Genomic DNA, 17,500 nt, shown 5'->3' on the forward strand with positions numbered 1-17,500 from the left:
ATACATACATATACCAAAGGCACTTCCCCCAATTTTGGGGGGTAGCCGACATCAACAATGAAACAAAACAAAAAAAGGGGACTCTACTCTCTACGTTCTTTCAGCCTAACCAGGGACTCAGCCAAGTTCAGCTGGTACTGCTAGGGTGCCACAGCCCAACCTCCCACATTATCCACCACAGATGAAGCTTCATAATGCTGAATCCCCTACAGTATACACACACACACACACACACACACACACACACATATATATATATATATATATATATATATGCATACCATACATAGTGTACTGTAGTACCTCAGTTTACATGTTTAAGGCATTCCGGGAGCAATGCTTGAAAAGCCAAATAATTTTTCCCAAAATAAATACACACTCATTTCTAAAGGTTTGTAATGTTATCTAGTGAACATATTTCACCCTCTACCAATAGAAATTAATAAAAATTAATCATTCACAATAAAAAATAGAAAAATGTAACACTGTATAGTAAAACTATTAGCTGAGATGGAAATTTTATGAAAAGACAACACTCCCTCCAGGTCTCATGGGAAATTGTGAAGGGAGTCCATGATATTTCTCATGCAAGCATGATGATACACTTATGTGCTACAGTGGCTTTGGTGATGGAGAAGTGCATTGAAGCTCCCCTGTTCGTGGAGCTTCCCAGGTTAGCACACTATGAGGAGTTTATTTCTGTTTAGAATGCTCACTACGAAAGTAATAATCCTGCCTGCCAGTGTGCTTATCGAATGGTTGCCATTGTATATTTTTTATCTAGCTGGCTTAATATACTTACACATAGTATACTAGAAATGTAATCAACCTGCACAGGCATTTTTTTTTATCCTCAAATCATAATTTCCCTAACATTATCTTTTTAAATTTTCCTTCTTCAAAAGCTTGCAACCATTTCCACTTTCACAAAATAACTATTGGCTTTTGTACAGTATGTACCATACACTATAAGAAAATGAAAATAAAATAAAAGGATGTTACCAACGGCCCATGCTAAGTTTTTTAAACATACCCCTAGTTTAAAAACTGATTGCAACCACACACATATATGTTAATACTGTATACAGCACATTATTCACAAAGACATATCTCAACTCATACCAAACATTTAAATTGTATTAATATGAAATTTCTGATAGTATTTCATTACAACAGCAAAATTTTATGCTTGGCAGGATTATCTTGTTGGAACAGTGCTTGTTCACTAAATATGCATACAAAGATGACATTTTTGCTCGCGGACCAATATAATACAGTACTGTACTCATAAACCAATAAAAAAACTTCATGCTCGCATACCGATTTGCTCGTATTCTGAGTTACTTGTTAACAAGTACTACAGTGTGTGTGTTTATATATATGTATATATATATATATATATATATATATATATATATATATATATATATATATATATATATATACATATATATATATATATATATACATATATATATATATATATATATATATATATAAATAATGTATATATATATATATATATATATATATATATATATATATATATAATATATACATATATATATATATATATATATATATATATATATATATCTAACACAGTGCATTCATAATACAATATATCCACCACATAATATTACAGTAAGTATATTTCCACTATATGGAAACATATAAATATATGTTTTACCATTACACCCTTTCCCAAAAACAAGGGCATGGCCCCAGAGAAAAAAATAACATGTCGGTTACTGCCCCATTCACACTTCAACTCTTGAATCTATAAACCTGTGTACTGTATGTAGTTACAGTATGTGTACCATTCCTACAAGCAGGCATAGAGATGTTGCATATGCATAAAGCTTGTATCCCCAAATCAGTGTAAAATATATCATAAATCCACAAGACCCAAAACAAGCCACATTATCCCTTGAAACAGAATATCCAAATATTCATATAAATTAAAGCTGCAAACAGACTGTGCAGGGAAAGAAAATAATTGGGATTTCATCAATGCAAAATACTAATTTACTTGCTTAAGTGATTGAAACTCTTATGTTAAGTCAATGATGATGATGTATGATACAAAAGATTGAAAATATACATACAGTAGTAGCAAATACACAATATATTAGTTTTGTTAGATTTCATTCAACAACGATAATTTGGGAATATAAAAACATTTGGATGAAAAAGTAAAAGCATGTCTCCTGGAAAATCATATGGGTCAGTACCTCAAAATTAAAATGAGGCAAATAAAATATGAAAAGAAATTGGTTTAATTTTCCACAAAAAAGGACAATGATAATAAAATAAATTGATACACACCTACAGTGCTTAAGCCACCCAAGCAATACATGCAACATGCTAATTACATTCACTGGAATAATAATATAACATTGCGGTCTAATTAGAGCAGCAGCTTCTAACAACTGTGTCAAACTGATTGAATAATTAACCAAATGCAACATGGATGAATTCAATAAACTCGTGCAGCAGAGAAGTTCATTATACAGCTAAAAATTTAAAAACAAAGATAAAAACAAAAATACATCTTAAAGCATATAAATGGTGAGTGAACTTATGATATACAAAATACAAAGGATTTTAAGTACAGTATTTCATACAACATTCCACAGACATGGGCATTATGTTGCTCAAAGCAATACATGGAGCAAACTTTATTTATCTTACTTTTGAGGGAAAGATGAACATGCACAGTTGAATTAAGTGCAATACAATGATGTCATATTCATAAAATGATGCCATGAGTATATGGCATTGAAATAATCATTAAAATATCATCAAGATCACATACTCCTTCCCATCAACAATATAATGAATTACAGTATTTAAAGACAGGTCTCACCTGAACAGTTTTGAAGATATTTTCCCATCTCTGATTGATCTGCACAAGTTCTGGCTGCACACGAGCTTGAAAAAGTGTCCCGTGATTAATAAGGTCTACAGCTGTATCTCTTATGTTTTCAATATGAGCCTTGTAATTCTGTACCTCTGAAGCTACAGCCTATCAAAAGATAACATGGTCAGGAGAGGTATCTAAAAGGGTAATCATTTATAATATCTGAACAATATTTTGATACAGTCTAGCAGTACTACAAACAAAATTACAAATAACACCATCTCATCTAGAGTCACTTCCTAAATTATAAAGAAAATGGATGAAAAAATGTCTAACCTTAATAAGTTTTGCTTGATCATTAGCATCCATCTTGCTAAGATTTCCCAGTTGATGTTCAGTACTTTCAAGCCAGCCTTTTATTTCACCAAGGCCAACAATAAATTTCTCCATATCTGCTTCCTTTGATATTTGTTCACTCTTAAGTTTAAGAAAAAAAGAAGAAAAATGTCAACTTTCTTTACAAAAGCATTAGAGTAGCAATTACATAGCTGCAGGAAATTAAATTTTTGCATCATACTTTTCTGTGCATGAATTTGTGCATTTCAATGTAGATAAATAATCATTAAGCACAAACTCAACCTGAAGCATCTTATATCACAAATTGTATAATTAAACATTAAAACAAAATATAAATGAAAGAAAATAGAAAACTTGAAAATACATGAATTTTTTCTCAAGTTATTCAGAATGTATTAGAAAGAAAAAAAGCTTAATATTGGCTTTTGAAAAAAATAAAGCTAAGGTATTCTAGTAGCGGTAAAATCAAACACTGAATTTTGAGAGATCAGGTAATACACTTAATAGAGTGATTAAAGTCACTAAAAAGAAAGAGAATTCATAGTTTCCTGAAAAGCAACAAACCTGCATGTTCTTAAGCCTGTTTGTCAGCCTAGTGCTGACTCTCTCCCAAGTTAAAGCAATGTCATCAACTTGCTCTTTAACAGGTTGAAGAACTGTTGAATCATCACACACAGAGGCAAGGGCTGCATAAGACTCGTGCAGACCTGTCAGCAAGGGCTTCTTGCGCCCAAGGTCATCAATTGCATGCTGTAAAGGATGGGTATGTACACTGGGTAATGGCAACAAACTGTGACTATGCATGGAAAACTAAAGCCAAAGTGAAACAGAAAGATATTATAAGGTGTGTTGTAATGATGCTAAAGTATACAAACACACAATGAGTTCACAGTTAGTAATCTTAATTAAGTTAAACTTCAGGCTAGCAAGTTATTAATTTTCAGAGGAATTAAGGCTCATAGTATAAGCTCTATCAGGAAGCATCTAAAGTGAAAAGAAATAATCACAAATATTACAAAAACTTTACTTTCAGGAACCACAATCTTTACAGACGACCGGAATAATGATAAAAAAAATCAAATTTGATAACTGTAGTCCAAATAAATGCATATAAACTTTTGTCAAAGAAATAATGAAAGTTCTATGGATTGTACTGTAATATCTTATAGCAAATAAATATAAGCACTGAACCGAAATTAATACTGTATTTCTAAAAGCTTCTTGATTCTATCAGTGTACAATATAACACAAAGGAGGATATTTTATAAAATTTTCTACAATATTTGTTATTGAAGTCATAAAACAATTGCTTACCTGATTCATTTTTGCAAAATAAATCGGTTGATGTTTATATAGCATTAATAATGAAACATGATGAGGATACTATAACTGATCTTGCAAGCTTGGTAAATTCTGCAAAACTGTCCCAATGCAAAAGTTAATGAATAACTTTTTAATCTTGTTACGGCACTAATATAATTACCTGTGCAAAATGTAATTCGACTTGTATGCACTTTGTTGGAACTGTAGCCTCCCGCTGATCAAGCTCACATTCGGTGGTTGTCAACCATTCTTCTAAATGACCAGCATCTTTCTGAACTTTACGACTATGACGCAACGTTCTTTCAAGAGCACTTCTTTGCTCTGTGACAGAACCACCAAGCTAAAAAACAAAACAAATCTCAATTATTACTGTTCTAAACACTCAAATTACAAACAACAAAAGGTCTAAGGAATAATTAGTCCCATAACATTAAATAGTGTTAAAAACAGTCTCAAGAGAGGCATACATTTAAACCACAGGATTTTGGAGTTGGGTAACTGGCTCCTTTCTCTCCCACATTTCGTTTCTGGCTAAATGACAGTACTGTACAGTACTATATACACTTGGATTGACTGTAAAGGTACAATTCAAAACAGTAAACTGAACCTATTGAAAAATAAGCTTCATGATTATCAAAAAACAAACCACTGCCTTAATGGAATTTATTACCCTAGTATTCCAAAGAACAAAGTAAACACTAAATATATAGAAGGGAATTATTACTCATGCTAGGAGAGTTCTACTCTGTTAAATTGAAAAGTATCTCTCAACTTCTTTTTCACTCAATATAAATAACTAATTAGTACAGCTTTATATACAAAAGGAAAAAACTAAAAGGGAAGGATTAATCTATTTTCAAACATGGTCATCGTACTGAGTTGTACAGTTTCATTACTTTGCCTTAAATTAGGTGACAAACTCTCAAAATCTATAAAAGTACAACCAAGTTTTAAACTATCTGAAGAGTGGATAAAGTATGGTCATCCAGGTAGAACACTGAAGCTAACTACCATAGAAACAGTGAAGCATATTAGGAAAGATCAAAAGAGCACTGGAATGGGGGAACACCAAGAAAAACGTCAATGGAATGATGAAAAACCAGTGGGAGAAGTTAGAAAAATGATAGAACACTAATATAACAAATGGCAGAACAGTGTTGCAATTTGTATAATTTATTTTTATGAACAGCCCCTTCTTGATTCTATATCGAAGCTGGTTTAAAACTATAAAAATTCCTGTTTTCTTTCCTTGTAATAGTCCTACCCTCTTGTAAGGTACAGTACTGGAATCATATGGCAGTGCATGAAAATACAGTACTATCGAGTGAGTAACCATACTCTGTTTTCCTGTTTTCTCATTGTTGTGCTGTTGTGTTAATGAGTAGTCGCTGTCAGTCTAGATTGTAATTTTGTGTCAAGATAGAATATTTTTTCATAAACACTACCTTGAACATATTTCCTGAGAAGAACCAGGAGATATCTTACTTCTCAAAAAGGTCATTTAAAACCCAGTGCTTTCTCTATGCAGAAAATCTAACCTATTGAGCTGGTAAGCTAACTTGAAATTAAAAACACACTTATCATAATCTAGAAGGGAGTTAAGTCTTGATGAAGAAACTTGTGACAGAGAAACTGAATGGGCAACCATTAGCGTGCTACTTACCACTAACCGCTAGAATTTTTCATTACTTTACTGAGGAGTAGAATTTTTAATTACTTTACTGGGGGCTAGAATTTTTCATTACTTTACTAGGGGCTAGAATTTTTCATTACTCTGCTGGGGACCCTTATCTTTTTCAAAGGAAAGAAAATAGGAAATTTTTGCTAATTTTCTGGGGGTGAACGTCAATAAAATGAGCTTCTGGAGAAGAAGCAATATGAACATCAAGCAAGTACAGAAATAAAAATTTTACTATCAAAATTATTTTTTCTACAATAAAGGGATGTCTTCTGGCTTTACTATGTCATCTTGTGACAGTTGTTCATGGGGTTTATTGCTGAGCAATAATGATCCTCATTCTCTTTGTATCATTTGCCAGGGACAAGTTTGTGATCTGAATAACCGTTGTTGAGAACATAGTTCCCTCTCTGCTCCTCTAATGAAAGAATATCTTCAGTCAGTAGCAATTCAAAATAAAGATTCTAATTATAAAAGAAAATTATCTTTTAATTCAGTTGATAGGCAAGAGAAGACTAGGTTAGTTGATTTTGATGATAGTGAGGTGGCTGATGTAGCTCATGCCCAGTCAACTATTAGCAAGCTTTCAAGTCATGAAAATAATGAGCTTCATAAGTTTTTTTCAGATTTTGCTAGCTCCGAGTAATCTCAAAAGACTAACGAGCCTTTAGGCAAGGAACCAATCCTAGCCTAACCCACCCTAGTTTAAAACAAAGGCTAATAATTCTGATGTGCGAGTCAGTAAGGGTTCTGTTGGTTCACAGCACATTCAAGAGTAGATTGTCTCTCGTCAAGCCTTACTCTCTCCAATTACTTCAGGTCCTTCTAATGTGAAACCCTTGCATTGCCTTGACCAGGTCATCTCTATATGCTCACAGTATTTCGAGATAGAAGGACAGGCTAGCAGACTGAATTCTTATAACCCTCCACTGAAGTAAGCACTCTTGGGCAACCTATTCTTACAAAGACTATACTGTACAGTATTAACATTGTGTCTTATTGGATGGCTCATATGGATAATGATCCATAATATAAATTTTATCTTTAAGCTTCAGTTAGAGTTAAGAAATAGTTGCATCATGTTTCGAGAGGCAATAGGTATCTTCCTCATGTAGGCTCAGTCAATAGCTTATCTCATATTTTCCATAACAGCATTTGAACATTCCTTATTAGAAACTTAATCGTCAATTTAATTACATAAGACAAAATTTTGTTATCCATTTTTGCTTTACAATTGCTCAATATTTTTCAACAAAACCTATTAATTCTATTTATGGATCATATAGGAAATTTATTCAGTTTCCATAAAAATCTATACTTTTTAGCACTATTTATTACATTAGCTATTAGACAAAATGGCAGGTTAAATATTTTCACCTCAAAACCAGTTGATGCCCATATTTGCACATGAATAGATAATATTTTTAATTCTGGACTTTGCGTTTGTAAATAATTCTAATTGTCATGTTTTATATACTGTTTGAAAATGCATTCTTTGCATTTTCAAATGGTATATGGAGAAATGCAAAAATAAGAATATTCAGTAAAATAAAATATGCATATTCTTTCTTTACTCTTAAAATTGTTCAATTATTTCTATGAACCTCCGCTGATGTTCATATTGTTTCTTTACCAGAAACACAGTTTATTGACGTTTACCCTAAAATCTTTATTAAAAAACAGAATTTTAATAGTAATATTTTTTTTTATACTCCCCTCATGTTAACATTGCTTTTTTCCAGAAGCTCAGTTCAAACAACATTTACTTTTAAAATTCTAAAACAAAATTATATTTTCCCCATTTTCTTTACCTTCAATAAATACATGCCTTTAGTAATAAAATGAAGCAATCTAGCATAAGTGGTAAGAAGCCCAGAACTCCATACCAGAGACTCTCCTTCCCTCAAGTTTGAAGTTGAAATTATCCCTATCCTCTTGATACTATAAGTCAACAAGGAGGAGGATGGGTATGTATATGAACATCAAGTGAGTATAGAAATAAGAAATTGATTCTTTAAATTCTAATTTCTATGAACTTCCCCTAATGTTTATATTGCACACTTCCATACTCTTAGTTCTGCTGCAACACTAGTGTTTCCTCTATTCAATAAGTCATCTATACTGACTACAAATACAAGTAGCTCACCGTTGAGTGCAGTACTAAAGCAGAATACAAGACTACAGCCACCAACTGCTAACATTTTTCAGCAAAAGCTACCTTCAATGGAACAAAACTACTCCACCTTCAACAGAGAACTACTGGCAATCCATTGTACCGTCTGGCAATTAAGACATAAAGAAAAAGTCAGATTGCTAGTCAGCATGCCAAGTGAGATAACTATCAATATTTTTCTAAAACTTTGGTACCGTCCAGTACCTGAAGGGCTCTTTTAACATAAACACCATTAATGCCATCCAAAAAGAGATATCATAACCCGAGATAGCAGCATACCAGAAGGATGACGAAGACTTAAAGGAACTTCAGTTGAAAAACCCTGTCTTATTATGGAGGGATTTTACCATGGACAACAGAGAAATGCCTGTGAGACTAGTACAGTCAGCCCTCGATATTCACGGAGGATAGGTAACAGACACAGGTACGAAAAGCGCAAATCGGCAAATTTTTGCTGCCCTAGGGTGGGATTAACTCCTAACCTAACAACTCACTACCCATTGCATACGCTTGATCGACTAACACACTAAGTATTACCTAATATTTTATTACTGGTTTCCATCACAGTAGAAGTACTGTATTATGTTATGAACATATTTCAGTCATGTACCAAGTACTGTATGTGGTAAGACTACTTTCAAGTACACACATAGTAACACTAGTCATCTGGACACTTATAACAACAAACTGCTGTTGTTCCTACCTAATATAACACTAATACTGCAGTGTATATTACTCTAATATATGCACAGTACTATCACTACAGTACAGCTTAATTAGCTAAGGTAACACTCACAAGTGTTTGCTATATTCGGTAGGTCAACTCGTGGTGTTCAAACTCGCTACACACATAGCCTATATCTTAATTACTATTGTATAATATGGTATTTCATATACAGTACTGTACAGTAGTTAATATAACAATAACAATTGAGTATTACACAATGCATACACTAGAAAAATAGAAATTAAAAGAAAAAGTATCAGTACAACCCCAACTGTTTGGCGCATGGGGTAAATTAATGTACGCATCACATTTTATACTAAAATCACTTTAAGCACACTGGATACATACAGGTTCTTTAAATCAGATTTTTACATCAAAACATGAGTCTGCACAAAAAGGACCATAGCGGGAGATGCACATGTGAGAGACAATGCAAGACTGAGGCCGAGTGAGCGCATAATGGGGTGTTGTGCTGTGTGTCGAGGGAAATTGCGCAAAAGATGGTGGGTGCAAAGGAGCGCGGTCGGTTTAAAATTGTCGGGCTGCAAGAGTATTTATAGATACCTTTTCACAATCATTGACTGAAATACCAGATGGCCAAAGGCACCTGTTAAACAGCCGATAACAGAAAGGTGTGAAAAAGCTCTAATCAGTCGGGCCTGCAAATATGGAGTCCCCAATACATAACCAGCAAAGGGGGGGGGAGACTAATTTCACATCAGCCATATGGAGTTCCTTCAAAAAAAAAAAAAAAAAAAAAAAAAAAAAAAAAAAAAAAAAAAAAAAAAAAAAAAAAAAAAAAAAAGCTCAGAAACCAATGGCATGGTCGAGGGTTTCTCACACTCCCTTAAAACAGCACTCACTTAATAAGGATTTACCATGGATCCTATTAGGACTGAGAGCAGCCCCACATGTAGCCCTCAAGGCTTCACCGGCTGAGGCATGCTACGAAAAATCGTTAGTGATACCCAGATATATTTCAGGATCTAATGAATCAACCACCCCCTCAGACATACATATAGCAGTAAAGGAAATTATGCCATCAAAATTACTTACATCAGGGCCACAAAATCTTACATCCCCGTAGAATTAGAATGTACCAAATATGCATTTGTTAGAATAGATTCACACCGACCCCCTATCACCCACAAAATCAGAGCTTAATCTCATCCTTCATAGCAAACAAGTGCTACAAGATGTCAGTGGAAAGAAGAATTACCTGGATATTAATAGACAGGCTCAGATCAGCTTACAACCCAGAGGGAGATTCAGCAAACCGAGTTCTTTTTTGGGGTGAGGAGTATTACAAAAACCATTAGCAAGCACTCACAGCGAGATACAGTATACTAAAACGTGACCTTCCATGAATGTTATGAAAATGGTATCTTACAACAAACACAAGATGATGTCGAAGCTATTTCTGTTTACTTCAAGAACAACGGTACTTTATTTTCAAAATGGAAACCAATATCTAATAGCATATACTGTACTGTATTGTAAGCCGTCAATTCATATATATCAAATGATTTTGCTTACTTGAGTCAAAGATATTTACTTTGTTTACCAGCTGTTAAGAAAACCACCTGGATCATAATTGTGTAACTTTTTAATGTAAAATACTTCGAGCTACTTTTCTGCTAGCAGAAAGTTGTTTTCTATCAGATTTCTGTGTAATAAACTAGTTTGTACCAGTCAGCATTTCTGTACAAATCTTGACCGCTGGTCAAGATTTGATACTAAATGGGGAATGGTATTTAGCAACAATATTCAATACCATAAAATCAGGGATACCTTGAATAGAGATACCGACTATGGGGTCTTATTATTTTCTGAAAGCATTAGGGAGAAATTCTGCATTAACTTCAACCCAATAAAAGATATGACTGCAATTGTGAAAAAGAGATGCAAAATGATACAGCTGAATTTGAATAAGATTGATTCTATTACCCTAGGTACATCTAGCTCCTACATATTCTTATTTCACTTATCAACCCAATTTTTGTTGTAGGAAGAAGTTTAAATGTTATGTTGATAGTTATTTATGGGTGTTGTTGATCAGTTACCAAGGAAATTATTTAATGTTGAAAAATTAATAGTCAATTACAAATTTTCCTTGAATAAATCTACATGCTATCCATCCACCAATGAATAATTTATCCAAACAATTCTTTCATAAGGAAAAAGTATAACTGCCAACATTAGTGGCTATAAAATCAATATCAAATATTCACAGATTGTGCATAATTCTACTCGTTCTACGTATTTCTTGATCTTTTTTTCTAAAATACGATTACTGTATTTCTTTATGATACTGCTTGAAGAACCCAAAATGAACTGGCATTGTATAACCATGCAGCCTCCCAAGATTAAGCTAAAATTTCATTTTCAAATATTCTAATTGAATATACAGTATTTGGTACTAGTGTTGGTATCTATAATGATGGAAAAGATACAATATCACTGAGAGAAATCTGATATGTTTGTAAGAATACAAACAGTATTGGCAGGAAATCCAAATTATTGAGCTGGAAAATTATAATTTGGACAAAATAATTTGGCAGTCTTGGTGTAATATAAGATATTATCAATATAGTGATGGAACATAACCTAACTTTATTTCAAGCAGTCCATCATAACCAATGATGATAAAATATGTTCCTCGATATTATAATGAATTTAGTATGATGAGCTCTCAGATATGGTGCTACTGCTCCTGCCATGTATACGCACTGCTAGGGCTCACCAAGCCAATCCTGGGCATGTGTACCATGCCACATTTAGGTCCACCACTGAAATCAAAGGTGGTGTGCTGGAGAAGACAGGGCTTCAAGCACTTATAGTATGTTGTGAATCAGGATTTCTAGAAAAAAACACCTAAGATTGATTACTAAAGTTCAAGTACGTATATAAAGTAACTCTCCCCCATGGCGCAGAGACCTGGACTTTATATTGATGTCATCTCAAGCTACTGGAAAATGTTTATATTTTGTGTTTGCAGAAAATTCTGGGCCTCACCTTGAAGGATTGATTCTATACCCAGCAATTCTGGAACAAACATGATGCACAAGTATATAAGCCATGCTCCCCAAACACCAACTACGATGACTTGATCATGTGATCTATATGCCTGACAAATGTCTCCCCAAAGAAATTTTGAACAGAAAACTAAAATGGAGACCACCAAAAACATGGCAATAAAATGAAGAGAAGCAGGAAACCCTGCTTAGTTTGGAAAATGAGTATTAACAATAGGGTCACTGGCCTGGAGCAGATTCCACAACACATCTCGCATTAAAAAAACAGCAGTGACATGCCAAACAGGACGTCTCAGGGGCCCCAAATCCTTATCTAAAGTTACAATGGTACAGAAGTCGAGCAGTCAGTCAAATAATATGCATTAATAGAACAACTGATCAATAATCTAATGATCAAAAAACTTTTCCAAGAATGATAGTGCCCAGATAACTGTTTCTAGTGCAGTTAAGAATGATAGTCTGCCAAAAATTCCTGTTTTGGTTAGCTCTCAATAGGGTGAAGTTGGAAGAAGGCAGATAATTACAGAAGTTACTTTTCAGTGACTTGTGGGAGTGAATAATAGGAGGAAAGATGGGGAGGGATTAAAAAATTTGCAAAGTTAAAATGGACAGTCTGTAGCTACATCAAAAGAAATTCAAGGAAGAAAAAACAATCAAGATCAAAACAAGAACTGGGAAAGTTAATATCAGGAGGAAGCTTATATGCAAACACAAGGAGATACAGTAAAGAGAAGGATATTAAAAAAAAAAAATTGATTGAGTAAGGAGAGATGGAAAAGTCAAATACGTATTACTATATTACTTTTCCTTAATCATGAACAGGAATCGGTGTTAAATATTATTCTTTAATGTGTTTACATACTCTAGAATTACACAATTCACTATAACTTGGTGTAAAAATCTCTAAAGTACTTTACAATTAAAGCAGTCCTCTACCACAGAGTGGGGGGTAAGGTGTTTCCTGTAATTAAGTAAGGAGAACTATATACAGCATGCAAAAACCCTATACAGTATGATGGTCAGTCATTCAAGGTGAAAATTACAATGAAATAAAAAAAAAATCAGTTTTGTGGCCCATCATGTAGTGATAAAAAACAGTACATTATAGATAAACATTAAAGGTTCAAACATGGCTATCCAATATTGAAAATATAAAATACAATTATGAACAAAGCAATCACTGCCTCATTTAAAAATTACCACAGTACTATGCCACCTAGAAAAACAGATAGAAGTCCTACAAAAATAGCAGTAATAAAGCAGATGAAAAAACACATACCTGAAAATGGAACAATTATAGCAACAAATGTGAAAATTATCACAGACTAAAGCTCCTTCTTAAATATGGTAGGAGACACATAGAAAGACGTGCCTGTCTTGAGACCATCTCCCAACATCCACTAGAAATCAAGCTACTCATTCTAATACATTTCTAGTCAGTTGTCCCCACACTGCAGTTATATGGGTCAGGTTGACAACTATGTATAAATACTTTGTATCATCAGATATAAATGTATTCCAAAACCTTTAAGCCATATCCAAAATACTAATCATTTATGAGAATGGGAAAAGTTAAAACATAATCTTAACAGATACAGCTTTATCAACATAGCCAAATTCTATGGTAAGTGCACAGGCAGCAATTATGCATTTATCAACACTAATAGCAGCTTAGCATATCTTAAAATTAAAGTCTAAATAAACTGCATAATGAATTTTTCAGGGCAGCATTTTATAGTACTTTTTTGTTTTTCATCTCCTGGAATCACCCATATAATGAATTAATTTTTGGCATTCATTAAAATATTAACTTTAGGTGGTAAGTTATCTTAAATCTTAATTCCAGATATTATTAATAATTAAAAGTTAACAAACCAAATTTTTACCAAAAATAGCTTACTTGGAACTACATTTAGCATTTTCAGTAAGCACACTTACTATGGCTAGGAACTCCAAGGATAATCTTAAAATATTGGAAAATACCTTTAGCACTTCTCTATGAATCAGAGAGGTATGTTCATTAATAACCTGTCCCATGTCATCTGTGCATGCTCAGAGATAACCAAGACAGAAATCATTCTTAAGAAATCACCTCGTTGACATCCATTATACAACACTATAAAAGTTCACGTTTCAATAGAATACTCCCAATCCTTTCCATCGAGATGTTTATGAATAAAACCAGTGAGTAATCCCCACTCTCATTCAGATTATACTATAAGAACCACATACCATGTACAGTATAAGCAATCCAATCAGCCAAGGTTAGTAATTCATTCTTACAACGAAAAGCAATGTGTAAATACAGTACCAAGCAATGGACTTTCTTATCTGAGTTATACACACAACAGTACTTTCTACCAACCATTACCCCTTGTGAATGTTCAACCAACAGCAAAATGGAACATTCACAGCTTTAGTAAATTATGGGTTAGTATCAATGTGCCAAAATGTTAAATCTAGCAGTACAGATAATCGAAGCAGAAAAAAAAATTGATTATTCTGTTGGGTAAAATCAAAGTATAGGTCCTGTATGTTTTCTGTGCACAAGGGGTAAACTGGGTTTTAATTAACCATTAAAATCAATTAAAATGTTTAAAATGAGGATTCACTGAATTTTAAAGTAAATTCGTGTTTAGATAAAAATGTACAAAACAAAGTACAAACCAATTTAGCTCATAAATTATTGTACTCTGAATGAGAAATTCCTGAACACAACATACATTGTTTGAAGAACAGGTACCTCTTCCCTCCTTGAAGAAGGGCTAATTCATTACATTCAAGCATGCAAGTTTAATGGCAAAACTATTTCTCTTTTATGTATGCACTAGCCTAATCAGGAATATACTTTCAATTCCAAACAACAAAGCAAAGTAAACAAAGTGGTGCATAATGTGTTTAACACAATAACATGTAAATGCAGTTATTGTCATCAAGAAACAAGCAAATTTAAACATATATTGGTTATAAAAAGGACTCAAATGACCAAACTCCTACCAACCTGGTTATAAAGGGCTTTCAGCTGGTCAAGCTGCTGAGTAAGACCATCTGGATCAGTAGACTGCCCATCTTTAACTATTTTACGACCTGTAGCTATAACATTTTCTACCTCAGCTTTTATTTCACTTAGTAATTGGTATAAACTCTGAAAAACAAACAACACAAGCATTAAGCCAAAAATGTGCAAGCAGGCTAAAAGGAAAAACTACAAAAAAATATCAAAAGCTGAAAATTTAGGAGCTAGAGTGCAAGTGAAATAATAAGCATACCATGCAAACTGTTAATCCTGTCATATGTCACCACATGCTAAATAATTTAAAATAGAAAAGCAGTTATATTCTATAATGCCTAGTTTCATACTTGTTGATTGAACACAAAAAGATTTCATATATGAAGCAACAGTTATTAAGATTTTGACTTATCAATTTTGTTTTTTTCAATTTACTGTAAACTGTGTAAGGCTTTGTTGATTTATTGATTAGTATAGTTTATTTCACATTGTCTTATTCTTTATTTAAACAATCACATCATTAAATAAGTAGAATTGTTTGTTTTAACAAAAACCCAATCTTCAGTAGTAATCTCCAGACATGTCTTGGAAGAGGATTCCCCCATTCTAACTGTCTGAGCATGCACCTAGGTCCCCCCATGAGTCCCTAGAGGCGAACAGCAGTTATTCCCTGCATAGTTGATATATGAATCACAACTACAATCCATTTCCCAAAAGTTTTTGCTCTAATCTTCATAATATTCCTTTAGGTCAATCTTTTATATAATTCAATCTATCAATCATTTAGTGGTGATTATCATCATCTTTATCTAATTTGTCCTTTTTGTATGTTTCTTTTTGGTATAAACTTCACTCATAAGAACTTGTACCTATCAGCATATCATAAGAAAAGTTTTGTATTTTATTCAACTGTTTAAACAGTTCTGAAGCAATCTACCGCCATTTTTGTTTTCATGTATTAATGTTACTAGTGGTGGTGTGTTAATTACCTAAGGTCATTAGCATTGTCATTGCTTAAGGAATGGCTTGCAAACCCAATAACACATTTCTTTTGTTTGTGTAGCCTATATGTAGTCTCCTAATATATCACAGTTGGATTTACTATAACATTTGAGTCAGTCAGCTTTTGTTATGCTTTCGGTGCTCAGTAGTTCATGGGTACCATCTTAGGAATTTAACCTTAAAATTTTGCTTAGTGTTAATATCTTATGCGGCGAACAGATAGGATAGTGCGAGTTTTGTTTAATTTGCTTTAAGTGCCAGCTATTTTTAACTTAATTCTTCGTGAAGTCACTAACCACTCCTAACTCACCATGTGATAGCTTATCTTGTTATTTATAACCTTACTAATGAATGTAGATTTAGTCAGAGTATGTTTGTATACAAAGTTCATTATTATTTGCGATAGATTTTTTTGAAGCTGTAATTGTCCTCATTTTGTGTAGAAACCCAATGACTAAGTAACTTCATGATTTTCCTTTGGTAATATCAAAACATAAGTTATCATTTTGTGATCTGCTAGGAGGTTTAGATTTAATCAATGGCTCTATTTCCCTTGCTAATGTACACAATTAATTTGTAAACAAATAGATAGCAGGGAAACTTCAAACAGCAGCTAGCAGCAACAGAGAAATAAAATGAGGTGAAAAAATAATGGCACCTAAACCTTTATGCCAGTAAACACCAAAAATTAGTGTCCTCAGGATGTAGTTTTATCATCTTTATCAATTTATTTGATTATAAGATATAATTGTTAATTAAAATAAAACAGCCACTCCCAACCACAGTTCCATAAACTATCTCGACAGGATTCATGAGAATTCATATTTTATCTGAATATTTTTACTTAAACTGCATATTATTTTTTTCTTCATTAAACATACTTTGAGAAATTTTAAGCCTGTATTCTCTCGATAATAACATAGTACGAGATATTCTTACTTCAATTTTACTAAAGGTAGGTATCACAAATGACAGTGAAATGGTTTGCACAGTAGGCAGGCAATGCGGTTTAGAGGCGGCATGAGTCATGAAGCATACTCGTATACCACTGGTCAATAAATTTAATAAGAGTTACGAGCTGATCAGTTAGGACTTCTGAAGTCCTGTTTTCATTTCTTAGTTAGTAAGCCTTGAACAGGGCAACTAACAAGTTTTCTTTCAATCATCCTTTAAAAATTGTGAAAGGCTAAGATGTTAAAATATTTAAAAAGTAAGCAGTCAATTGACGAAGAGGATCAGTAGAAGGATAATGGCTATATGTATATGCATATATATTTATTTATTCATATATATATATTTATATATATATATATATATATATATATATATATA

At 33.0% G+C, this 17,500-nt stretch overlaps 1 protein-coding gene across 1 annotated transcript in view; it reads right to left on the minus strand.

Annotated features, from left to right (window-relative positions):
• Positions 1-17,500, minus strand: part of LOC137634906 (microtubule-actin cross-linking factor 1-like) — a 1,614,628-nt gene that overhangs the window by 1,413,682 nt on the left and 183,446 nt on the right. The window contains exons 30-34 of the mRNA XM_068367453.1: positions 15,158-15,301; positions 4,704-4,883; positions 3,785-3,970; positions 3,200-3,340; positions 2,870-3,028 (exon numbers count right to left, since the gene is read on the minus strand). Of these exons, the coding sequence (XP_068223554.1) occupies positions 2,870-3,028; positions 3,200-3,340; positions 3,785-3,970; positions 4,704-4,883; positions 15,158-15,301 (810 nt within the window). The remainder of the gene's footprint in view (positions 1-2,869; positions 3,029-3,199; positions 3,341-3,784; positions 3,971-4,703; positions 4,884-15,157; positions 15,302-17,500) is intronic.

This window comes from Palaemon carinicauda, chromosome 45 (assembly GCF_036898095.1).
Source record: "Palaemon carinicauda isolate YSFRI2023 chromosome 45, ASM3689809v2, whole genome shotgun sequence".
Lineage (NCBI taxonomy): Eukaryota > Metazoa > Arthropoda > Malacostraca > Decapoda > Palaemonidae > Palaemon > Palaemon carinicauda.